The sequence below is a fragment of the Vollenhovia emeryi genome, unplaced genomic scaffold, assembly GCF_000949405.1.
Source record: "Vollenhovia emeryi isolate VEMERY1.0 unplaced genomic scaffold, V.emery_V1.0 DF939192.1, whole genome shotgun sequence".
NCBI classification, from domain to species: domain Eukaryota; kingdom Metazoa; phylum Arthropoda; class Insecta; order Hymenoptera; family Formicidae; genus Vollenhovia; species Vollenhovia emeryi.
This window is the reverse complement of record NW_011967174.1, coordinates 515,896-542,559: the sequence shown is the minus strand read 5'-3', so window position 1 is coordinate 542,559 and position 26,664 is coordinate 515,896. Positions and strand designations below refer to the sequence as shown.

The 26,664-nt window shown below is 39.6% G+C and overlaps 1 protein-coding gene across 5 annotated transcripts; it reads right to left on the bottom strand.

Annotated features, from left to right (window-relative positions):
• Positions 1 to 805: 805 nt before the first annotated feature.
• LOC105562256 (muscle LIM protein 1-like) lies at positions 806 to 24,988 on the bottom strand. Of its 5 annotated transcripts, none has more exons than XM_012012958.1 (9): positions 24,817 to 24,988; positions 18,421 to 18,542; positions 16,741 to 16,903; positions 11,867 to 11,993; positions 9,764 to 9,860; positions 6,982 to 7,069; positions 4,709 to 5,008; positions 2,377 to 2,697; positions 806 to 1,702 (listed from the first exon to the last, which is right to left on the bottom strand). In XM_012012958.1, exons 2-9 carry the CDS (start codon positions 18,533 to 18,535, stop codon positions 1,426 to 1,428), a joined length of 1,488 nt encoding a protein of 495 aa, XP_011868348.1. In that variant the 5' UTR covers positions 18,536 to 18,542; positions 24,817 to 24,988; the 3' UTR covers positions 806 to 1,425. The 5 variants fall into 5 exon arrangements, with proteins under 5 accessions (XP_011868348.1, XP_011868349.1, XP_011868351.1 ...); XM_012012959.1 differs by lacking the exons at positions 6,982 to 7,069; positions 9,764 to 9,860 and adding exons at positions 7,175 to 7,259; positions 8,570 to 8,666; XM_012012962.1 differs by lacking the exons at positions 806 to 1,702; positions 2,377 to 2,697; positions 9,764 to 9,860 and adding exons at positions 7,175 to 7,259; positions 8,570 to 8,666 and having other exon boundaries at positions 4,943 to 5,008; positions 24,817 to 24,987.
• Between the last annotated feature and the right edge of the window lie 1,676 nt (positions 24,989 to 26,664).

Here is a 26,664-nt window from a genome sequence, read left to right as displayed (position 1 = left end):
TAAAACAGTTTGGCAATCTTCGTCGTTAGCGGATCGCAGTGCACCTTTACTTATTGAAAATATCTCCGTCTCTTAAGCTATGTAAATACGTAATAGGTTGTCCCTAAATCTCTATTTATGTCAAGAAATTTGATAAGAGTCAATATCTTAATTAGTCAGCTCGAATCGAATCAACAAGGTAAAAAGGGATCTTAAGTTTGAGACCTTTAAGTCTAAAATAAAATTTCCATCAGCCAGCACGAAAATAAATAGGGAGACATTAGAAATTGTCGAGAAAGATTTTCCACTTTCGTTGGGGGAGGAAACGAAAAAAGTTGAAGCAATAAATTCGGTCAAAATGGTTGTAAGTTCAGAGATATCCAGCCCGCCAGTGTCTTCGCAAGTCCAAATCTGATCGTCTCGCGGATCGATTGTCGAGTCGTATTCTCCCATTTCCTGATCAACAATAAGAAAAGAGAAGAGAAAGAAAGAAGATTTCGTACGTTCGTAATTGCTCGTCGTCAGATTAGTCGTTTGCGCGTAGTGTCGTCATCGAGGATCGCTCAGGCTGCTATGAAAATCACGTGAAGCGAGAATCGTAGAATATCTAACGAGTGGAGCCAGCAGTTCAGTTTCAACTCTCTCGCGATACATTTACGAATCTCGTAAAATCTTGATAGCAGCCGGCGCAAGCCGTCGTGACGATTGAGCGTGAATGGGTCTAATTGACTGCAAGAATAAACTCGCGTATCGTCGATAACCTCGCGATCGGGTGACGCATTATTTTAATAATGGCAAGAGTCGATACCCTCCTTAAATCCCAAAATTAAGGCAAAGACTTTATAGACGTTTCACAAAAATTAATGTACCTATCGGACATTAATTCCCAATGAACACCATTGATGTTATGTCACTTGGTGTTCACTAGGTTGATACATAAAACGGATTATTCACACTTTTATATCTTTCTAAACGCAAGTTCTAATCCCTTTAACGTCAAACGTTCGGAGCGAGGAGGGTCACTAGTGTCATTATTAAAACGACAAATTTCTGCCTCGGCTCGTACAACGAATAAATAAATGATCGAGCTCAATAATGAATTTGTCCGTAATACGATCAATGCGCGATTTCACATCGCAATATTATCAAGAGCCCGCAGTGGCTTATCCGTGCGCGGTCCGTGCTTCGTCGACCGTGGAGTCAAACGGACACCATCATCCCTCCACTACGGCGCCACTATTCGCGATAATGAAAGTGTAGTCATCGACATTATCGAATCGTCGTATAAGCTAGGAAAGGAGAAATCGAAATTCCCGGAGCAGCGCGTTCGTCTGTCGTCGGATACACAGTCAGACGCCTCTATATATAGATGTATTTACATTAATATATAAGACTGGGATCGAGGGCGTTCCTCGAGCGGCGTGTGAAGGGGGTTGGGCCTGGCAATTAGGCCATCGTGAGGGTGCCCGCGCCCATTCCGAAGCCGACGCCCTTGGGCCCAAAGTTCCGGCCGTAGCAGCCGCGGCAGTAGATGTCCCCGTCCGGGCCGTCGTTCAAGTTCGTCGAATCTAGGGAACGGCCGCACTCGCCGCAGCTGAAGCACCGCTTGTGCCAGACGCGGTTCTTCGAGATCATCTGCTCGGCGGCGTACACCGGGTAGCCGCAGCGCGAGCAACCGTGCCCGTCGTTTCGCTTCTGGCCGACCTGGGGCTTGGAGTCCATGCTGCGAAATGAGAACAACGTCTGGGAATCTCTGAGAGAGCAAGGAGAGCCTCGGCTGATTTGTCGAGGTGATCAGTCTACAATTATTATCTCCAAGTAGATTTTTCTTATCAAAATTATCCTAGTGTAGATAGAAAAAAATTTATTTATCAAGTAAAATGTATAGAGGAAAGTCTCCTATTATGAGATAGACGAGTTTCTGCTAAATTAATAGGCATCGTCTGTTGGTTCCACCGTGAATCTATTGCCCTTAGAGTAAAATTTGTTTAGTGGAAAATTCATTGTCAGATTGTGTAGCCGTTGCGAAAAAGGATTTGTGATTAAAGTCGAATGTTGAAGACCTGCTGCCTCGTAACAGGGCACTTTCCTCTAAGTCAACAAGTCGTATCTTTCTACCGAGTTCTTTGCGAATGCACGAACGAAAAGAATAATTACAGGAAGAAGTAATAGCTTGTTCCAATATTCCGGTGCGTAAATCATAGCGCTGTGTTTCATAATCCATTCCTATAACTTACTTCTCACGCGATACTACTCGAGTGTTAAAGGAAAATTATAATTAGAGAAGTAGGTCGATTATCAAGATCGCTATCAATCATCGAAGTTTCCCCGATAACAAACTTTTCGCACCGTGTTTCAGAAACTAATTACTCTCGGGAGCCGTCGTGATGCACTTACTACGAGGGGGCCTGATTTCCGTTCGTCGAGATGAGAGTCGGTTTGTGGCCGAACCCGAAGCCTTTGGGCCCAAAGAGCTTTCCGTAGCACGCGCGGCAGTGGATCTCCTTGTCGGGGCCGTCGCACGCCAGCATGGAGTCCAAGGGTCGGTGGCACTCGGCACAATTGAAGCACTTCTTGTGCCACATGGTGCCCTTGGCGAGCTGTTGTTCAGCGGCAAACACCATGCCACCGCAACGGGGGCAACCCTGCCCAGCTGGCGCCTTAATCGAGGTCGTATCAGGATTGTAGTAAGGTCGACTGGCCGAAATTTCTTCCTCCCTGCGGGTAATTAACGCGATTACGATCTCGCCTGGTCGAATTTAACGTTTCATTTTATCTTAATCCGCGAGGACGTTTTACGTGCTAACTTAATTTTTCATTGTTTCACCGTTTGACTGCGGAGAGTAAAGTGTGATATGCGCCAGCTTTCTGCTCACAAATGTGACAAGCAGTTTTCACTTTATTTTATCAGAACATTATGTACCAAGAATTAAATGTTTTTTTTTTCGAAAAGTAATGTAAAAATTAAGTAACGACTGTACAAACAAAATGATGTGTAGAGAGTAAAACTTTTATTATTCGAGAACATGAACTCTAACTTTCAATATGAAAAATGAAGTAATTAAAAAATGGACAATAAGTAATTCACGAATAATTCTTCAGAATGTGGTTTCATGCAGTAGTAATATTTATGGATTGTCTCGGTTATTTTTAATAATAAAATAATATTTTAATGAAACAAGGACAACAGAGGCGGCATAATGCATGATGAACAGTTATAACGTACGATGAAATATACTGGAACACAATGTATCGTGTACATACGATTTGATTGTCTCGACTTTGTCAGTAATTGAGTCGAGTAGCGATTTGTATTTTTTGTGTTTCGCATTTTTAATAAAAAAAAAACGCGCTTCTCGCAGTTACAGCGGAATAAGTGAAGAGCACGGTCACGCTCGTCTGCAGTCAAACGGTTAATTTTACTCAAACCGATAGGTCACAATAATGAAATATGCAAATGAAGATGTATGCGCTGAAATTCGCAAGATTTTCTCTTACGACTTTATTCTTCTTGAAATTTTAATTTTAATTTTACCCTCCTCAATTTCAGCATCCGTTAGTCCCTTCGAAATGTACTTGTTATTTTTCACTTAAATTACGTTCAAATCTTCGTCCAAGATCGAAATTTTGTCGTGGATTATGTTGGAAATATATACTTTGCATTTATATAACGAAGTCGCTAAAGTTCTATCTATACAGGGTGTACTAAAACCACCGGATATCCTTTTAATCTTATAAATTCTTTAGAAACTTTCAAGACAAAAATTCTAATACAAAAATGTCGAGGCTATAATAGTTTTTAAATAATAAGCGATTACATTTCACAAATGACAGGCCTGAGATTTCGCGCGCTCAGGTACGGCGACACGACAAGTGATAAAGATGTTCCTACGAATATCGCCCTTTTTAGCATAGTGACAACTTTCACAACAGACTTAACGATTCATTCTCGAATTAATTGTTCCTCTTGTTATCTTTAACCATTTCTTTTGTTAACTTTGTGTAACGTCTTATTAATAAAAGGGAGGGGTTTACTATGATGAGCATCTTGATCAGACTGATATCCTTCGATTTAGTCGATCTCCGATATTCTGAGTGAACTTGGAATTTTCAGTTAGATTCAATCCAGTCTCCTGCCTCTCTTTATCCTCAAGTTTTCAAAATAACCGGATCATCGTCTTCCCAAATAATTTCTGTCCCGTTAAACGGTGACTTTGGTTCTCGCTCGCTCGCGAAACACATAGGAACACTTTTATCACTCGTCATGTCGCCGTGCCTGAGCGCGCGAAATCTCAGACCTGTCATTTGTGAAATATAATCGCTTATTATTTAAAAACTATCGTAGCCCCGACATTTTTTTATTCGAATTTTCCTCTTGAAATTTTCTAAGGAATCTGCGATTAAAAGGATATCCGGTGGTTTTAGTACACCCTGTACAAGTACGGAAAATAGTGTTCTTGGAAATTTCATTTTTATAAACTTAATGACGAAAACCCATTTATAATTTTACCAATAATCGCTGTATTAATTAGTTTCCGTCGACTAGCCAAGTGTGTTTTGTGCATAAAACAAATCGCGAATCTGCAAATTCATGAAGTCACTCTTTATGAATGTTCGTCCAGCGTAGACTTTATGCAGCACCCGGTGCAGCTCGGTTATTTAAATCGACTTGTATTTATAGTCACGCGTTGAGCAGGGTGAACCCCCAGCATTGAGCCCCGGGACTTACGTGAGCCCGTCGGTCTGGAGGAATCCCGAGCCACATGCGAATCCGTATCCGTGCGGTCCCCACTTTTTCCCGTAACAGGTCTTGCAGTAAACATCCTGGTCCGGGCCGTCGCAGGCGATGATCGAGTCCAGGGTCTTGGTGCAGTCGTGGCACTTGTAGCACTTCCGGTGCCACTCGCGGCCCTTGCTCGCGAGCACCTGCTCGGCGGCGAAGACGACGCCACCGCAGCGGGGACAGCCCTTGCCGGGCGGTGCCTTGATTATCGCGGTGTCGATCACGGTGGTGCGAGGAGCCGCATCGCTGCATCGCAAAGGGTCACTCGCATTATCGCGGGTGGTTCTCGTTCTCGGCGACTGGGCCGATCGTTGAACCGTAGGGATTGCGGAAAAGCGATTGATTCTGCCCGATCAGACGATCAGTCTCCTAAGTAAACTCGATCGGGCGTTTCAACTTCACGCTGGGAGCAGGAACGTTGGATTTCCCTCCATTTTAACTTTAACTTTTAATCTCACTCGCTTTTCTCATCTCTGCGGCTCTTTCGCGATGTCACAAAAGAACGGAATTGCATGCGAATAATAGGGAGATATTGATTGTTGGTAATCGCTTGGCAAGGTACATAGAAGAGACATTGAAGTGGCTCAATAATGTTTCGTGACATTGTGGCAAGTCTTTTCAAATCCCTGCGTAGTAGTAAAGGGTTATTCACATCACAATCAAAATTCCTGTGACTTTCTACATAATACCAAAAAGAGAATACAACAATTATGATGTAGACATAACGTATAACGCTCCGCGATAACCAGATGATATGTAATAAATGTCGAGACAAGTTTTAATGATAAAAACTATGACGTGATATCTCTATTTTCCTGAGGCAGTATATAAGCTTTCGTTGTCACACCATAAAAAGACAAACAGTTTGAAATTGAGTTTCCTTCTGTGCCCGTAACACGCGATTACGAAGTGTTCATGGAGTCCCACGTGTAAATTACATGTCACACAGCTTTTCGATTCAATTAAGGGAAAAGACGGGAGCTCTAGCTCAACTTACATATGGCACATGATATCTAATAGGATATCTAGTCGCAGGGGACGTTAGTAGATAACAATTCGGATTCTACGGTGAATTTCGGGTGTAATTTCGATTGTTACGGGTGCATGCATGCAAGATCGTACAAACCGTGCGGTAACAGGAATGTCGAATGTATATGGAAGACTCTCTGGCAACTATGAACGTCAGTGCATTATATTCGACGAGTATAAAGCGCGTGAAGATCGTCATTGAGAAGTGACACTCGATATTCCGATTTACGATCAATCGATTCGTGATGCCAGGGTGAGTAGTAGCGCAAAGCGTTAAGGCGTCGGTCTATATGTATGTATATATGTATGTGCATATTATTATATACACATTATGCATATATACATGGACACACACAGGCGCGCGCGCGCAGGTACACAGTGTGTTTGGAGAGGGTGCGTGGCAGTGGCAATTTTCTTATACTCTTCGAGAAAGTCGATTTTTTCTCAGAAGAAATACGACCTTTGAAGACTCATGTGTTACTCGTTCGATTTAAATCTTTGCAAATTTACAACACAACTTCATAATACGAGAAGGTAATAAAAGGAGATTTTCTTTATGCAAATTGCATATATATGTATATCTTTGGAAGTATAATCATGTTTGCAGTAATATTACATTTGAATATTCAAGAGAGAGAAAGAGAGGAAGTAAGATTGCATAAATACTGACTTACGTATTTAAATATTAATTTGCAATTTTTATTTCTCATCTTCTTCATTTGCAAAATTCGACCGAAGTTAATATGGAAAATTTACGATCTGAAAACTGTGCTATCCAACACCAAGGAATAGCATCGCGATAATATTTTTACTTCTAAGCTGAAATTAATTTTTCATAATTAATATTGCACTTCGCCCTCGAATATTCCTTATTCCCGTACAAAGAATTCCCCGGGACTTGGAGCGTACGATATTACTTTGTCAGAAATATTGAAAGGAAGCTGCTGTATGCACAGGTCCGGAAGATCCATTCTTTTCATTTCAAATGCTCACAAAATAGAAGGGATTGTTCTCGTTTCCAGTGCAACGTGCGGAAGCCAAGAAGTAAGCTCGAGGAAATTTTTTTTGCCAAGGAAAAATCGACGCAGATTACTCGAAGATAAAGTTGCCGTTACTCGCGCGCTCCTCTTTCTCCGAGCACCCTGTTTACGCGCGCAGAATATAATCGTCATAACTAAGGGGGCGCGTACCCCTCGTCCTCAATATCGCACTGCAGCCCGATCCACATAATCCCGGCGTGGCCGACACCCCGCGGACCGAATTTCTTCGGATAGCAAGCTGTTAAGCAGACAAGCGCATCATATATAGTGAAAGTGTAGAAGCCGAGGCGGGATTTCTCTCTCTCGCGTGCTTCCCATTCCAGTCCCGACTCTCAAAACCCACCCATTGGCGTAGCAGTCACTCTGCAGGGCGCCGCCACCCTGGCCGTAGCCATAACCCTTCGGTCCGAACCTCTTTCCGTAGCATACTGTAGACAATATCGATTAAAGGTTGCACGTCGCCTAACGTTATCTCGTCATGATGGTCAGCGACGAAGACATAATCGTACAGACACGCCAATACAATCTTTCATTTTCCTCCAAATTCTTCTCCGTCTTGTCATTCGTATTAAACACATAACGCAGTGTAACTTATTGGAAAGTTTATATTTCAACTCATATTTTCAAACATTCTTTTAGCAGTGGTAAATTAAAGAAAACCTTGCGCATATTGGATTCAGAATGCATTAATGTTGCTTTAACCCTTTGAAGCATTTTTCTATTGAACCATTTGTTGTGAAACTCTGTATACAAGGGTTTTTGGGGTCGCTAATTACGAATCCGTTGTTAGATTTTCATAATTTAAAATGTTCCTTTATTGCTTCGGTACCAAGAAATGCATGCGTTAACTAGAAATTAAATGGCCAAAATGTAAAGAAGTTGAGGTGGTAACGTGGGTTACCACTATGCTTCAAAGGGTTAATACGCAATAATAAGTGAAATTTGTCACGTCGCCTAAAATAACAATGTTACCCTTAATATTTACTGAGTATTACAATAAATGTCACATGTCTCAGTGGTCGAATTGATAAGGACGCCCGTCACGGATTGAAGGGAAGTCCCAGACTCGCACCCTGATAGAAGTGATATTTTTCGCAATAATTCTTTACAATAGATATTTATTCGCGAAAAGTTCAATCGATTACCGATTTAATTATATAAATTTACTATTCCAAGAAAACGAAACTACACGGGGAGCATTTTCTCTTAAAATTTATCCTGAAAATCGTGGGACAACACGGCATTTCGAAGAATTTTCCGAGTTTTTGAAATTTTTCCATACATTTTATTTTAATAGAATGTAAAATTCCAAAGAACTCTCATCCAGTTCTTCGAAATGCCATGTTGTTCCACGATTACATGATCTTCAGGGTGAAATTTAAGAGAAAATTGTCTCCGTGTATGTTTCAAGATTGAAAAGTAATCGACGCGCAATGATTTTAATACGATTAGAAAGAGATATATTCCTTGTATGTCTCTTTTTAATTATATTTAAAGGTTTGAATTTCTTTCGATTTCTTCAAGACGAGGGAAAAGATGAAATTTTCTTTTTCGACAGCTTTAATGCTCCCAGTCTCGAGTACCTAATCATCAATATTCCAGTACTTGTATTATTCAGCGCGACACACGTGTGAAAAGTATCTGCATACGTGTGGCGACAAATGAAATTAATTTCTTATCACATTTCGCGCGTCTTGTACGTTACGTCTTCATGCGCGCGATCGTGCCGCAGCCTTACCTTTGCAATAAATGTCCTTGTCAGGACCTTCGCAGCAGTTGACGGAGTCTAATCTTTTCGAGCAGTTGGCACACTTAAAGCATTCCCTGTGCCATTGCTGCACGAAACACAAAGGATGGGGTTAGTCACTGAAAGTTTCAAGGAGAGGCAAAAGTACTATTGTACAATATTATTTTCTTGTACAATTATTCAGGAGCGCAGACATTGAAAGCTCCTTGTAGCCCGCCAAGATTTGTTTCAAGATTCCTCGCAGTAGCAACAAGCAATGCTACTGTAAATCTTTATTCTCTCATTTCAGCCATTTTAATATTTATATCGTCCCATTGACTCTTGCGAAATTCTTACAGGCCGGTTTATTCGAAACATTGTATAGTTTTTTTTTCTAGAAAAATATTCTCGTAGCAGCTTTTAGTGAAGATAACGATTTCTAATGATCCAAAAAGATATTACTATTGATGCAGCTAAGTTCAGACGGGTTTCAAAGTTATTACAAAATGTAGCGAATTCTCTAAATAATCAAAAGTCGAGAAAACGAAATTTGTATATTCTGGAATCCTATTTTTCTCCGTTGTCTCTTATTTCAAATAATTCCGAAAACTTTATCGATAAAATCTTATTTATCATATTCATTTAGTGTATATTCGTTGGACTAATTTAAGATTAAAAAACTTAACAAATCTCAATCTGTAATTGAAAATTCTTAGATAATACTTAACACTAAAACTTAATGCTAAAACTGAAACATTTTCACTAACAACTTTTCGTAATTTGATCTCTAGTGTTTATGGTTTCCTGTAGTGCTAATTCTGGAAGACGGCGGTCTAAATTCGCTCGGAACAAATAAACACATATTCGCGCGCCTTGATAAGAAAGACGAGAAAAAGGAATGATAAAACACATGATAATCCTTCGTCTGTGATATTTTGCAGCCCTTGTATATTCGGGGGCTGTTTCCTGGCGGCGTGGAAAGAGTTTACAAACTGATTTTAGTAGGTAACAACAGCAATAATGAACGAGTCAGAATCGGAATCGGACGGAATGTAGACAGACAAATACGTTGAGGAGATATAATAATCGTTCAACGTTTCAGAACACAGGACTGTCAGTACGGATGTCTGTGCAACAAATCGAGAAAGAATTAAGGAAACTGGCGGAGCCATAAGGGGGACTGCAGATTCTTTAGACGGAAGATACCTCGACAGTATATCTCGCGGTCAGGACCATCGCAATGAAGCGTCGAGTCCAGAGTACGGCGACACATTTTGCACTTGAAGCACAGTTTATGGTAAGCCTAATCACAAGAACGAGGATTGACCAAAACGACGGTCTACTGGCGCCCGACGAGACGTTTATCGGTTCTTGGTGCCGCGACGAATCGTCGAGCATTTCAATTTTCACATTTCGACCATCGGATAGAGTGTTTCGGGAGAAGCTTGAAGGCCCGCGTCCACGGTGCCGGAACTTGGACCAAGTTCCGGCATCGTGGACACTAGGCCTTAACACTTCCCAAAAAAACTCTCAAAACAACGTGTGTCAAAGATCTCGCGTTAGAATGTGCATTCGCATTGACGTGATTCGAGATAAAAAGAATTTTGACCAAGTGGCGTCTTGTTCGCAAATTTCTACGGGGATGTGATTTTCCGTTCGAGGAGAAGCGCGAGCAGGAATAGCATAATCGAATTCTCGCGCGAAGAAGCGATTTCAAGCGGCAGGCAGGTGAGTCACGGGCGACGAGAAAGATGGATCGCCGTCGCCGTTTTCGCGCGCGGATTATCGCTGGACCAGATTGTCGGCCAGCAATTAGCCTCCATTTCTCTGGTTCCGCGAGCGGCGCTCCTTCTGGTAGCGAGCCATTTTATCGCCGGGTATCGGGCCGGCTAAGATTGGCCGGCCAGTTGGTGCGTCGCCAAAATCATTCTCTGACGAAACCACCGAGAAAGTTTCTGGGCTAGCACCCCCGGTCCAGAGCGAATCCTCCGCCTCTCATCCCCTCCCCCCGTTCCTCTCTCGCGCCGCTATTTTTTCCTCACATTGTTATGAAATGGAGATTGGATAAGATTACGGGGACGCGTGACGCGGCCCATTACCGCGCGCCGCGTGCCGAATTTAGCCGCGCGGCAAAAGCCGCGACATGCCGCGCCGCGTTTTGCCGCAGCTGTTTTGTAACCCGCGCTTTTTACCGCGGCGCGGTTCCGTCCAGATTTTCCGAAATACACGTGAGTAAGCGCGACGAAGAGGACGCCGATTGCGTCAATCTGTCTGTCGCCGCGTCAGCGACCGATTTTATTGCCTCGCGTGCTAAATCGCGCGCCACAATCCCACGAGCCGCCCTCGCCCGTTGAAATATCCGCGGCTCGAGGCTGACCCACCCACAGGTATCGCAGCGCGCACCTGGCTGCGACTCGAGGAGTGTGTGAGAAGCTATTTTCGACTATCATCTGCCAATCTAAAAGCAGATGCGAGATCAGTCGAGGAATCATGAATTGATGAACGAGTAAACACCATGTTCCCGCGTTTTGCTTTATAGACAAAAGTGCAATTGCAAGCCTAATTGCCTAGAGATTTACGTTGTACGGCCATGGTCAGAGAACGGCTGCCCGACGTTTCACAATAAGTTTTCGTCGCATAGACATTCGTACGTACGTGAAAAATGTAGCTGCCGTACTCTCTAAATTTTTTCGAGTGGAATCTCACTCGAAAAGAGTGAGATTCTCGCTCGAAGAAATAATGAAAATACTGTTATTCACTCTACTTGGCTCTTCAACTCTGAAAAGAGAGTGTTACGTTTTATTTTAATCGATTATTGCTAGCAGTGTAAAATTCCTGGAGAGCTTCGCTATTGTTTGTTCACTATAGGATCATCGCATGTAGAGGCTGTATTCTGATGTTCACTGTATTGAAAGTCGGACGACGTTTCTGACCACGACTGTGCATAACCGATTCAAACGGTATCCCAAAACTCGCGCGCTTCCTATCAATTATCCTCACGAGTAAAAGATTAATAGTCTACTCAGCGTGTCCGAAAGATTAATAGAAAAACTTGGTTGTTTAACTGAGACCTGCCGACTCCCCTTTAATCTTTAAAATGCACGAGCGAACGATCAGTCGAAGCACCAAGGAGACGCAAGACTTTTATCGTTGTGCATTTAACGCTAAATACAATCGTGTAACTATCGCCACGTCACTCGGCGTTCAAATAGTCGAGCTTTGATGCTAATAGGATTTCTTAGTTGACCGTTTGTGTCGCATTTAGTGTTAAATGCGCACCGCGCACGCCTGTCTCTTAAATCGACTTACCCGTCCACGGGCCAACATCTGCTCGGCGGCATAAACGTACCCTCCGCAGCGAGGACATCCCTCTCCCTCGGGCGCTTTGGCGATAGCCCGCGGCTCGAGAATAGCATTCGAACCTCGCGAAAATTCCCTAAAAATTCAATTCGTTACAATCCATCCGTCGACAAAGTTAACAATACTGTAGCAAGACTCAGAAGTGAGACGAATTCATTTCATTTCTTATCGCTTTTGATATTTACAATCATTTTCTCGTCAAGTAACATCTGGCACGGGGTGATATCCACCACGATTGATCCGTCTCGCCTGTGAGTCTTGTAATTCGATAATCAGATGTAAGCATCGAATGTGGAAGCCATTTAAATACAGCACACAGATGAGGAATAATTAAACAATGAAATTGATGATTCACAAAGTAAAGTGATAGATGTAACAATTATCAAACAGTAACTTAGGAAACTATAACAATTGGAATAATTATTCATGTAATTCAGATTGTTCAGATCGGAGCGCTTTTAATCAAAGTACGAAACACTTAAGGAAATCTAGAAGCCTAAAGTATGCTTCCGAAAGTTAATTTAAACATGTTACGGAGATAAGTACGAGAAAAACTCGGGAAGAAGGTGAAAGTAATAAGAAAATGCAGCCAGGAAAGATTTAAAGTATACGCATAAATAACTGCTTGTGCCACGGAAGCGAAAATATAATTATCTAGCATTTACAATTGCCAGATTAACTTATAGGAGCATCGAAGTCTACATTTTGTTAAACACCTTTAGATTTTAACGAAACACTTTGCAGGAAATTATGGAAACTTATACGAGCAGAAGTACACAATTGAGGAAATTATTAAAATACGTCTTGTGATCCGTCAATTTCACTGAACACGTTCCATCTGAATACGACTAGTCTACAGAAACAAATAGCGCTATCAAAACATTCCGACGAACATCAGAGTTTTTCCAATAATCGGATGCAACTGCGCAAGAAGAGAATGATACTCGATCTTAAGATATCAGGTCTCGCATTGATATAATATTAATCTCAAGTAATAGAAGAGTTAAGTATACGAATATCCACGCGAACAAAATACTTATTTTTCACTGCTTGATACTCTTCTAGCTGATACGTAAATGTCTGGCGTACAATGTACGAAATGTAGAGGCTTGAAACTTATTTAACTTTGAAATCAAACTCCAAAATATACCGCGAGAGAATCCTATCTAAAACTTTTGTCTGGATTTTACATTAATAATTAATGTCTTCTTGCATTATATCCGATTTTCGTCGGAGACCCCGAAGAAAGTTACGTCGGATTCGATCAAGCCGGGAGATAACGTAAACGTAAATACATTCAAATGGTGTTACGGGTTAGCTTGTTAGGCAAGAGTTAGTCAACGTGTTAGCGTAATTTTTCCCCTTCGCAACCACGGTACGTGGCTTCCGCCGAGCCCCGAGAGGAGAGCCGAGAAGCAAACCGTACGGCATAATTGTACCAACGAATAATATGTCAAAAAAGAAAGGGGGGGAGAGAGAGAGAGAGAGAGAGAGAGACAGAGTGAGGCAGAGAGATAACAAGAGGGGACAGGGAAGAGAGGGAGATGTTGAAGTGCCGCCGTGTCGGGTACAGTGTGGAGAGCCTATGCGTGCGTACACGCACGCATCCGTACCGTGAGGTGGAGTAACATCGACACAGTGAGGTGACACCGATCGTCCTGTCTTCCTCGTATAGCGTGACAATTGCGCCGCTGAGATGGGTTTTATATTACGGTACACAGTTACATTATGCACAGCGGAATACGTGAGCGGTGCAGATGCACGTGCACTTATCACGATTGGTTGCTGGACTCGTCCTGGTCCAGGACGATTCAGAAAGCGAAGTGGACACGGTTTACGCTTGATACGCCAAACTCAATAAAAGGGAGATACGCGTGTTAACCCTTTGAAGTGTGGTGGTAACCCACGTTACCACCTCAACTTCTTTACTTTCTGGCCATTTAATGTCTAGCATTCAGGTCGGGTTTTGGCGCGTTACGGATTCGGTGTTTTCATTCGAAACTCGGTATCCACGGATCAGGTGTACAATTAGAAAATAAGACTTTATAAATAAGAATTTGAAATCGCCAAGTTTTGCGCTATTTTTTATATTCTATAAGAATTTTCAACTGGAATTTAGGTTCCATGGGTCCTAATAGTATCTACATAATGTTTCTTAGCTGAATTACAGTTGAATGATATTATTCTTTTAAATTTTAAATTCCGCCATTTTGAACGATGAAAATCTGACAACGGATTCGTAATCAGCGACCCTGAAAACCCTTGTATACGAAGTCTCACAAAAAAATGGTTCAATAGAGATGCCTCAAAGGGTTAAGAGATCCCGAGTGTGCTTAAGTAGAGTGTTAAAGTGGAGCTGATCCTTGAGGTGCAATGTAGTAATAGGTAATAATAGGATGGGTAGCCCACACTTTCTTTCGTCTATGAACTCTTCGACCGATTCGCACGTATCTGAGTGAACGTGCCTTTCCCCGCTGCCTTTACATTTGCGCGGGGCTCGCTCGATTCGATTAAATCCCAGTGCAGCTCGATTCATTTCTCTTTTGTAATTTATAATTAAATTTGTAATGTGTCCGAAATTATGTTTCTTCGACTATCTATCAAGGGATAACTCTCCCCGTTTGAGTTCAATGAGAAGACAGACGGGGAATCTGAGATTCAGACGCACGGCGAGTGGTGTATCTGGACCGCGCGGCCGGCGGGTACGAGGGGCTCATCTCAATGGCGTTATCGTCGGCTACTACGCAACGTTGTCGTTGCCGAGAACGGTGTCGGTCGCCGTTACCTCATTACATCGACATGGCATATCGCGAATACACTAACACGCACGCGGGCACGCACGCACGTACACGCACGCACGCGCCAGCACCCACGCAAGTAAAGTTAAGGCGTTAGCGAGATTATAGGATTAGAAGTGGTGCGAGAGAGGCCATGCGGGAGAGCTACGTGTATATAAGCTACAAAAAAGAAAAAGAAGCTTCGTCACGCGGCGAAAAAGAAAAAAAAGGAGAGATAGCGAGAGAAAAAGAGAGAGCGAGAGAAGAGAGAGAGAGAGTGAGATAGAGAAAGAGAGAGAGAGAGAGAGAGAGAGAGTGAGTGAAAAAGAGAGAGAAAGAGACAGCGAGATAAGAGAGAAAGAGAGAGAGACAGAGGCGCAATTTGACTCGATGCTCACCATTCTCGTACTCGGTATTTTCTCTTTATCACGCAGCTCGTACTATGTGATAAAGTAACAACGGTATATTGTTCAACGCTTGCCTCCGGTTGGCTCGTGCTCGGCGGGGCTGGCGGGGGCGGGGTGTGTCGTGTGTTTCTTTTCTCTTATTTGCGTATATGCATTTTTATCTCTTTTTTTTTTTCGTAAAGCTTCGTCCCCTCTCACGGCGAAAGGGCCTGAAGAGAGGAGGACGGAGGGCCGAGGATGCGGGTTTCGTACGCAAAGGCTCGACGTTTCGCAGAAGACGGAGGAGGAAACGTGCACGCTTCAACAGTCTACTTCCGTGGACTTTGATGGAGCGTGAGCTCTCGGTCCCGGTCAAAATCACAGTCACGCGTGTTGAAAGCGACATGATCTCGTCGGCGCATTTCAACGCGCCACGAAAACGACGTTTCTACATTTATCCGCGACGGTAGGACAATAAACACGTCCGTAGCATTCGAGCTTCGACTCATCGAATTTGCATTCGGTGCCAACGATCCGATTACGGAATTCAAAGTAGACGCGCGCGGCGATTTGCATTGAGGATCTCGCGACTTTGACCGGGCTCTCAACCGTGCGACTCCGTTCTGCGTCTCTTTGAGACGTGTGCTCGTTACGCACGTGTCACTCGTACATCGATCTGTCTACACACTGAAAGGTAATGGGGAAACGTGTGTTATATTCGTTAATGAAAGACACCGCTTGGTTTTCTTTTGTTTCCAATTTTATCTTTCCCTTTTTTCCACTTTTAATGGCACTTATTACAGATGGTACAAATGATCCTACAAACTAGCGTATGTATTCGCATTATAGAAGAAAAAAAAACACAGAAGAAGAAGAAGAAAGAAAGAAAAGAGAAAGGGGAGAGCACAATTCAATCGATCGGACGTGACGATGTTGGCCGGTCACACCAGGAGACGACGAGGAACGGACTCGGGGGGTAGGGGTTAAACCGAAGGGGGGTGGACTTGACCAAATTGGAACGTCGTTCACGGTGATACACGACGGTAAGGCGAGAGGTAAAATCGGTAAGGTGAGGACGGATCTTTCGAAGAGACTAAAGAAACGCGGTGACATGCTCGCCTACGGTGATGACAGACTCCAAAGGTGGGAATAAAACAGTCTGGTCCTAAGGGACCGTCTAGATTCAACTATCGGGACACAAAGGACCGATCTAGATCTAATTTTTATGAAAAGGGGGGGGGCAGAAACCGGACGAGAGATTCTCTCCTCGTCATGCATCGGGAATTTAAGAGACAGGTGGGTAAAATGTAGAAAAACGCGGTTCACTCTGCCGGACACGCTGTGCACGTATACGTCGGCGCGTGTTCTCCTGGCATCCTGGAGCTTTGCGCAGGCAGCGGCTTCTTCCGAGTTGCTGGAGGCGCGATTGACCAAGAGAAGCGTCACGCTGATGGATCACGGGTGTTCACGACGGTTGATCGGTCGATTTTCAGTTTCGCGCACGTGGAGGAGGTCTTTACGTGGAGAGGGTAGAACAACAGAGACGCTCCCGACGTGGGACCCACGTTGGTAGTATGCTACTCAGGAATCAAGGGTAGAAGAGGGTGTGAGGGGCGGGGGGGGGGCAGGGTCGAAGTTGTGCGACGGCAGATGCACTCACTCGTCCTTCGCTAGATGCTCGCCTTGGTCCATGGACAGGCAGCCAGCTCCGCCACCGAAGCCGTAGCCCTTAGGGCCGAACTTGCGGGCGTGGCAGACTTTGCAAAACAGCTCGCCCTCGTGCTCGGAGCAGTTTGTCGAGTCGAGCAGTTTGCCGCAAAGACCTGCAACACACGTTCGTCGTCCGTCGTTGGAGATTACGGCACTTCCTGCTGGATGTACTCAAGTGTCGAGGCGTAAAGCACCGTAAACTGTGCTGTATTACCTCGGGAGATGTACTCGAATAGTGCTTGACTTATTTTAATTCGGCAATTTTTAGAGTATATATCCCAAATACGTGTATTTTATGACATTCTCACGTATATTCGGCACTTTATTATTGAAGAATCGCGCGTAAAATACAAAATGGTGCAGTGAGCGCGTCAAAATGTTGGAGCATAACCATTACCTTCCGTAAACATAACAAGGTACATTTTTTGAAACAATAAAACTCATAAGGCTCTGACGTGAAAGCGCAATTCGAATGAAGGATATAAGAGCCAAGACAGGACGTTAGTGTCCAAATGATTTTAATTTTTAAATTTATTGCGAATTTTTATATTTTTTTAAATTTTCGCATATGTTGTACATTTTTACACGTGTACAAAGACAAACATTTTTATTGATACGCTGTAAAATAATACTCGAAAGTATTTAACATCGGCAAAATACGTCAATTCACGTGACGATTTATCTCTTAAAATTTATTTCGTTTTAGAAATAGTAATTTACGTGCATCTTTTCGAAACACGGCAATGTTCACCAGTGAGATTATCGTGAATTATTCACATTGGTCATTGCACCCGAAAGCATTACTGGACAGTCGACAATAGATTTTTGGCCAACCTGCAGACCCGATAACAATCGCGACGAACTCGCCGAGCATAAAATTTATTTTAAACCAACTAAAAATAGAAAACTCAATAATGTTTTTCGTTAACGGAATTATTTGGCCATTTTAACAGAACATAGTCTCACAGAACAAATAGAAAAGCATACCATTAAATTCAGATAAAAAAGCAGGTTTCACAAATTTAAAAAAGCAAAAATACATAAAAATAAATAATATCTAGCTATTTACGTAAACAGCGATTGCCTAACAATACACTGTTTCACTTTGTGCTTTTAAGAAACTAAAACTGTCGGAAATATTGCTTTCATGTAAATTAAATGTTTTCAACAAATAAATTCGTGCTTGTATGAAAATGTGCTATTTGCACGATAAATGTTTTCGCTGTCTACGTAAAATTAAATATATTTCTGTTAAAAATTTTTTGTGCATTATACTGAGTCATTCCAAAAGTAGTGTGGCTTTTCAGAAAAAAATTTTGCAGTTGAGCAAAAAAAAATATATATATTTCACATTTAAATTTTAATCCAAAATATGTTTTCCATTACTACTTCTGCTCGTCTTAAATTTCCCTGATAAAAGTCTTTCGGTTTTAAACTAAAGAATAAGCTTCATTTTACGCCGCATTATTTGCGAAACGACCCAGTATTTTCTCTCTTTCCGTTTTTAATTTACAAAACGATATCAATTCTTCTGTTTCAAAGTATCGATTCGTTGTAATTATGTGATTAAGAGACCACTTGTTTGCATTCTCTCTATTTCTAAATGATAAAATTATGCTTGTTTACTCACCGCACTTGAAGCACATTTTGTGCCATTTCAGTCCACCGGCAACCCGCTCTTCTGCAGCGTAAACGGATTTGCCACATTTGGGGCATTTTGGATGTTCCACGGGCTTGAAAGGCATTTTTACACTGAAAAAGAAACTCTGTTATCGCGCATATCTTGTTACACCGAAATTAGTCGCAAAATCAATCATCGTCATGTCAAGTCAAAAAGTTATTACAAGACTAATTATTATCTCGTACTGTTACGCAATCGGAAAGACGATGCAATCTTACGATAATTATTTCGTAACGCTAATACAAGTAAAAGTGCATTATAATTAACGTCAAAAGTAACTTTGATTCTTTCTAGAAGAGACCCCGTGGAAAGTTCGCAGAACGATTGCAGCGCAATTTGATCGCGAAAATATTTTTATCAAAACTTTATGGTTTTGAAATCCGTAATTCGTAATTCGAAATCTAATTCGACATCTTTATTAATATCGAGAGGAATCATCGCCGGTACGGTAACCCATTTCGGTTACCTAACCAGTCGCTTACGAGGACGTAAACAATCCGCGTTTCCGTCTGACTCGTCGGCAACCAATTCTATTTTCGTGGCCAGCTTAAAGCGCGCGCACAGTTGAGCAAGTGAAGAGACGAGCTATATAGAAAGAGGAATAAAAGTACTTCACGCGAGATACTAGAGCATTGAACAGATCTGCTATGGCAAACAGACCTACAGTGTCTTTCCATAATATAGAAAACATTTTGATAATAGTTCGACGCATATTTGAATATTTAAAGAAATTGCAGATTATATGTGCATTGATAAAGTCACATGAAAAGTTCAATAAAGTTAAATTGGTAACTGAATAAAAGAGAAAACTGTTTATCCAAAGCCTAGATGTCAGTAATCTTGAAGAAATTTTGGCGAATTAAGATGGAGAAAATACATAGATGATGAGCCATTAATCTCACGATTAGATTATTTTCAAGTAGATATATTGTCATTTTTCCGATAATAACTATCGACATATAGATTAAAACATTATAATATGAATACTTCACGTTACACTTTAGATTATTCAACGATATCTGCACGAAAGGATATAATTTATTTCTATGTATCTAAATGTTAAGCGATACGGACTGTAACTCCGAATTACTCTGTACGATTGTAAGAAAGTAGTAATGTATATTGTCATTACAAATATTTGTGATTTAGATATCTATTTAGAAATTTCAACGACTTGGTAGAGATGTGTGTTATAAGAAAATCTTTAATTATTTAAGATAGGTATTTACGACAACCCACATAATTACTGTTGCTGAAAACGTGAAAGTAAATAGCGATCGAGTGACACGCTTGTTGCAACGAAATAGTGATGATATCTGGTACGAAAATAAATGGATGTGCGTAATAGCGTTTGGCAGTGCTAATTAATCGTGTACCTGTAGCAATAATATTTCATTTAATAGCATATGAAGATGACAGTAGTGGCAGTAGTAATAGCAACCAAAGGTAACAATATAATATATTTGGCACACGTGTCATATACATGCATTACGATATTCTTAAAAAAAATTAATGCAGAGACATAACAGTAGAAATAGATGTAGGAACACACACTCTCTTTCTCTCTCTCTCTCTCTCACATTGAATTTATTATTATTGTAACAGTGGTACTTATAATAAATTGTATGCTTTTGCACTCCTATGGTGCATAATTTTGAAGATTTAGTTTCTTATTTTCATGTTCTTTTGCTGCCTAACAGTTTATCATATAAAAATATCTTGAACTACACATTGGATTATGTGCTATTGTTGCAAACGTTTCATTTTTAAATTGCAAAAAGTATACGGATATTATTCTGCGTATAATGATAAATGCCTGTGTAATCGTGAAAACGTTAGGGACTAGAAAATGTGCTGTATTACTACTAACAAAGGTGGGGAAAACAGTAGAGCTATACTACTTTTCTATTTAAGTTAACATAAACTTTATATTATATCGAATATTTTTTAATATTATCTTCATTTTCTGACAGACTCTATACGATTGCAATGTTGTTATATATATATATATATATATATATATGTGTGTGTGTGTGTGTGTGTATATGTATATACATATACATACGTGTATAAAGCAAGATGGGAAAAGACATTTCCTAGCGAGAAAGATATTACCTGTATTTTTGGAACAAATGGTTGACATTTTATATAACAAAAACTTATAGAACATAATTAGTAATTTCAGAAATTAAGAATTTAACTTTTATTATATTTCATTTATTTTTTGAATTGTAGTTAATTTTATCTCACCTATGAGTACTATTTCATAGAGTAAAATGTGGACCAGAAAATAAATCAGCTAACAACTCGAAGTCTGAATTTATAAAATATATTTACTCAAACTGTCGCTATATTTTTATTAATACTTAATAATATTCTGGTCTCAATTAAATATTCAAATAGTTGTTCATCCCTCTTGAAAAACTGAGTTTAATTCGTGTCTATGACCGAACATGTGCCCCCGTAGCGATCAGCGCGTTTTCAGCCGCATAAATGCGCTCCGTTACCACTGACAGTAGTATCCGGTAACGATATGACATGCCAGTAGTAGCGGCCGTAATAGTGGCAGTAGTAACAGGCGGCACTGCGCCGCGCACGCTAAGGAGAAAGAAAGAGAGAGAGAGAGAGAGAGAGAGAGAGAGAGAGAGAGAGAGAGAGGAGAGAACGCGGGCGATTCTATATCCGTGCAGACGCGTGCAGGCGAGTCCGCGAAACCGTATTAGGGAAGGCGCTAGGATCTCCACACACACGATAGCGGTCTCCTCATTTTACCCCTACCGTTCAATCGCACGCATATTCGTGGATGGAATGCGTGGTAACCCAACGCGTATCCTGCCACGCCGATAGGGACTGCAAAGTGTCCCTACGCGTCGAAGTGTTACGTTACACGCGATAAATGGAAAACCAAGACCAACGTTAACTCGAAACTTTTATAAAATTTTATCTATTATTTCTATTAGACACCCTTTAATACTTCTGCATATAATTTGTATATTGTTTAATTATTATGGATTAATTGTTGTTCAATATGTATAAGGTATCTCTGGTGATATTTATGCAGGCTTGTTATTAAAATGATTTGACAATGTAAAACATTAATCGAATTAATGAAATTCATAAGGCTCTCTTGTGATAAGCACAAATTCGAAGGAATAAAGAGTAAAGAGCCGTGACAGGACGTTAGTGTCTAAAGAATTTTTATTTTTAAATTTATTGCGAAAAATATTGCTTCAGCCATGACCCTTTATTCCTTCGAATTTGTGTTTAAAACATAAAAATTAAAATTTTAAACAATTTATGTTACAGTATTATGATACGGCGTAATACATTACTCTGTCATTGAAATCTTTGGAATATTAAAAACTTACATTTTTTGTTACATCTTATTTACGTGTGCGTGTATATTATATTATTGTTAACAAAAATATGAAGTATCTGCGAACCGCACGACTAAGAAATGCAAATGCCGGTGTTAAATTGTTGAAATGAGTCATGATTGTTGAATATGCGCAATATGTCGACGGGTGTGCTATAATTAAATAGAAATATATATATATATAATAATGAAACGGCCAAGAATGAGCAATGTGGTAAATGTTGGCACTAACAAACGCGCGCATGAATCATCGGCTCGGTAATTATCATAAATGTTTGCTTTGCAACATTTAAGCTTTATACTTGTGACGAAGAAAATAATTTACCAAGTGAGAAAATAATTACTTTACAAAAAGTTTAATAAAAAAGTTCTTTACTTTTTTTCAAACACGTTCCGAGAATTTTGCGAAATAAATTGCGCTATAGTTTTACTTAATATATTGTTAATATATCTGTAAAATGTGTAAGATGCGGTATAAATCTTTTATATGCATTGCGTTTCTTCATTCTTACAGTTCCGTTAATCAAATATTTGAGAAACTCTCATTTCATTGGAACATTGGATGCATAGTTTATCCAACAAGTTCCATTTCAATTTAATAACAATTTTTTTATACACACACATTTGTCAATTAATTGTCTTCAAAAGAAGATTGCGATTTCAATAATATAACTTATCGCAATCAGAATAAAGAATTTCTCCCGACGAAACACGGTTTGATTTAGCTTTTTTGTATATCTGAAAATATTATCGTGTTTCAGGTTAATTTGCTAATTCACGTTTGAATAATAAAACTGGATAAGTTAGGATTTTGAAATTAGATCGTGCTATAAAGAAATCCTAGTATCCGATGACTTGCATGACACATAATTACGTTTTATAATGAAACATTTTTAATGAAACATAATATCTTATGTTACGATCCGAATGAAGGAATCAAAATATTATCACGGTGCACGAAAATCCCCATCCTCCCATGTCTGCGTACGACTCTTCAAGTATTAGCCTGTTAAATGATATCGTCGAAATTAAACGTTGAAATTAAGTTTCTCCTTCATTCGTAACGGATGAACGACATCTCTAACGTATTTTTAAACATCGCTAACTCTCAATTATCACATTAAACGTATAAATGTTTAAACAATAACCTTTTAATGTATTCGCTGGAAAATCCATGCACTTATCTATACTCGCATTTTACAATTAGCTTACAAGTAACATTATAATGATTTTATAAAATAAGCATCGGGGCAATTCGACTAATCACATTCAACATAGCAATAATATCTTGTTTGAATTTACTTGATGACTTAGTTTGATTAGCACCGTCAGTCGACGAGAGACCGTTTCGGTAACTAATAATAGCGGGGGAAATGCGTGCGTATTTTTAAAATTAACGAGGTTGCTAACTCGAATACACATGATAATAATATATTTTCTGATTACGATACGCACCTTTATTTTATGTAAAATTTATTCAAACGCTATTAAATATCGCGAGTATCGCGTGCGATCTCTTCGGGAACTTTTATATGGGAAGGCTATTACATTTTACTCATGCTTGAGCTGTCTATGGCCGGTGGTTCATAGACCGTTTTTATTTCAAGATTATCTTGAGTAATGTTTCAAGACGTTAACGTGGCTCTGTGATTGGTTTACAACACACTGTGGCTTAAGATGTTCTTATAAATATAAGAGTGAGCTATGAATACTGGCCTGTGTGTCTCTTTGAATTCGCGAAGCATCACGTCGGGATATTATAAGTTTAATTCGCTGGAACTGTAAAATTTTTCATCAGCTGAAACTTATTTACTTATGTATTTATTATAAAGATATAAGCTTCAAAATTTTGATATTTAATTGCTACTATTTTTATTTCTTCATCCTCTCCAATGTTTTAGGGTCGGCGGGCAGCTCGGTTTGTCAATTTTATTAATACCTCGTATGTCTAATTATAACGTAATATAGAATCTATGTTCAGTGATCGTGATTCTATTTTAACCTTCGCGCGAGATTAGATATTAAGGACATTAGATTTTCCAGCATGCCATATTCATTTTAGACAGCACAGACATTCCTCGCCCTGTCCATCTATACAGTCCGCTGCGTCAATTACAATTAAATCTTGTTAGCTATATCTTCACCTGTATTATTAAATAAGGCTATAAGATGTTCTACTTCAAATACGGAATCGTCAAGATTCCCCCACATATAAAACTATAGCCCAACTAAAAATTTTAACTTGAAAGGGTTAATTCAATCGTGTGTACTCGAAATATGTTTTCACATGTTTTCTTCGGTTTGTCTGCCTTCGGTATGTTAAACAAGCGTAAATTACTAATTTAAAATAAAATGTCATTTATAAACCGTAGCGATTTTCTAAAATTCAAAGTTGATTAAAACGTAGACTGTTTGATCAATTTTTTTAAGAGCAGTCTAACCGGCTGCATGGATAAATTGGCAGATTTACAGTATTTTTCTATTTTTCAATAATAATTAATAGCTTCATAAGAATAAGTCACTAAATATTTGCACAGATACAAGTAGATCTCAAGACTTTATGAACCGCATAATATGGCGAATAATTAGTATCGTTTAAGAAGGACCATCGTTTCATTTGCAAACTGATCTATCCGGGAATTCTCAGCGACAATTGACAATTCACCCAAGTAGCTGACCTGATGTATGTACGTTCAAAGATCTCGATGAATATCGTTCATGGCACTATGGGGTCTCGGTGCTTCGGGAGGAGTAACACGAGGAAAACAGAGAAATCACGAGGCTGAGGTAAATCACGCTTGCAACGATTCTACGTGCACTTCTTCGAGCGATACGAAATAGCGTTGTTTGTGTATTGTCGTCGGTGTCGTCGACATATGCGGCTAAGGAGGGTATCGTCAACGATAGTGGTAGAGAAGTGTCTGATAGTATAGTATGTATCCGCCACACTGTTATCTCTTGGTACTCACCACTAATCGATCGTAGTCGCGCGAGAAACAGAAAGGAACAGACGGAGAAACGCAGAAGAAAAGAGAAAGAAGAATTCGTAAGTGGATTACAAAACACCGAGCACTCTACACCGCACTAATACTGGATTCGAATGACTGTGCTCGCGTCGGGAGCGTCCTAGTCATAAGCCCCCCAGGTTTTGCACACGGCACGTGTACATTGGGAACGTCAATGCTGGTTGATGATGCTGCGCCGCCGGTGGCGGTGATGGCGGACGCCAAAGAGCAGCGGGGATTCTTCGCTCGAGTAAGATCTCGGGCCTTTGGGGCGAAGTATATTCGCCGATAATCTTCGGCAGGCTCGGTCACGCACTTCGAAGTCTGTCGAACAATGTGATTTTCGAGAGCGAGACGCCTCGATTAATTTAATTTTTCAACCATATCTCGGCGAGTCTCGATAGCGTTTTATTATTCACGAATCTATATCCTTATCTTTTGTTCATTTTTTACGGGCTTATGTGATACTTATGTATACTACTGTATACTCTATATCAGAATTTATAGGCAAATATTGGATATCGCGAAATTTATAAATAGAAATTTTACTAAATATTAATATAATAAAATATAACTCGATATTCATTTTCTAACAGAGATTGATTTAATTTTTTCTCTTCAATTACTATCCGCATATTAAAAATATAAAATATCGAGTTATATTTTATTATACATATTTTATTATATTAATATTTAGTAAAATTTTTATTTATAAATTTTGCGATATCCAATATTTACCTATAAATTCTGATGTACACACACAGACATACACAAATGCTATCTATAAACTTCTCAATTTTATTATTATATATCAGAACTAATTAATTTGATTATTCAAATTTGGAATATCTTGATTGAAACATTAATGAAATTATCTGCAGTGTTACACTATACTTGCTTAATAAAAAAGAAAATTTCATTTTTTTATGTAATATAAATCTATAAAATTTAATAAAACTCTGTTTTATCATTTTTGCACGAAAACTCTGTGACACCTACAATGATTGTCTGTCATATTCCTTGAAATTCAATCATCAGTTAAAATTAACACTTGCTAAAATTATATTTATAAAGTAGATATTCATAGAAAAAAATTAAGCGTGTGTGGAAATTGTAAAATATACAATTAAAAACAGTTAATATTATAAAAAATCGAAATTTAATATTTATTTTGGACAAGAGATGAGTATTCTAATCTCTTCATGGTTTTTCAAGAAATCCATTATTTTAGAAGATAATAAAAGATTGATGAAGCATGAAGAAGAGTACATGAAGTATTTATCTACTTTCGAGAATAAATAGATTATCTTCATTTTTTCAAGACGCCGAATGCACTTAGTAGTTTTTATTCTAAAGAGATAGAATATTCTATATGATTATTCAGATACGAAATCTGGTGTATGTATCTTTAAGCTTCGGAATGTGACATTAGTTAGGGAGAAATATTACAGAATTGATACAAAATGTATAATGCATAAATAGTATGACAAATTCTAATGCATTTCAGTAGTTGGCGTGCCACAGAATTCCCAACATATCGAACATGACCTGTCTGCAAAAAGAAGCAACAGAAATGCCTCGCAGTCTAGTCGATGACACTTACATATATACCGTAGATTAGTAGTATGTTATATTTATCCGCGATAATAATAAAAGTGAATCATTGTTACGATATTATTATCCCCATTTGGGTAAGATTAGTTTGATAACATTATGTTAACGGTTTATTCATGTATGTTGTGTAAGCGAATTAGAAATTACCATCAGGAGACACAGTTCTAGATTATAAATTAATAAAAAAAAATTACTAAA

Bases quoted from the DNA above. Each gene is read 5' to 3' on its own strand.
- LOC105562256 (XM_012012958.1), bottom strand. From the start codon at position 18,535: ATGCCTTTCAAGCCCGTGGAACATCCAAAATGCCCCAAATGTGGCAAA. The intron at 11,994-16,740 runs GTGAGTGCATCT...TTGAATTTTTAG, and splicing joins GAGCATCTAGCGAAGGACGA to GGAATTTTCGCGAGGTTCGA. The intron at 9,861-11,866 runs GTAAGTCGATTT...TCTTGTGATTAG, and splicing joins AGATGTTGGCCCGTGGACGG to GCTTACCATAAACTGTGCTT.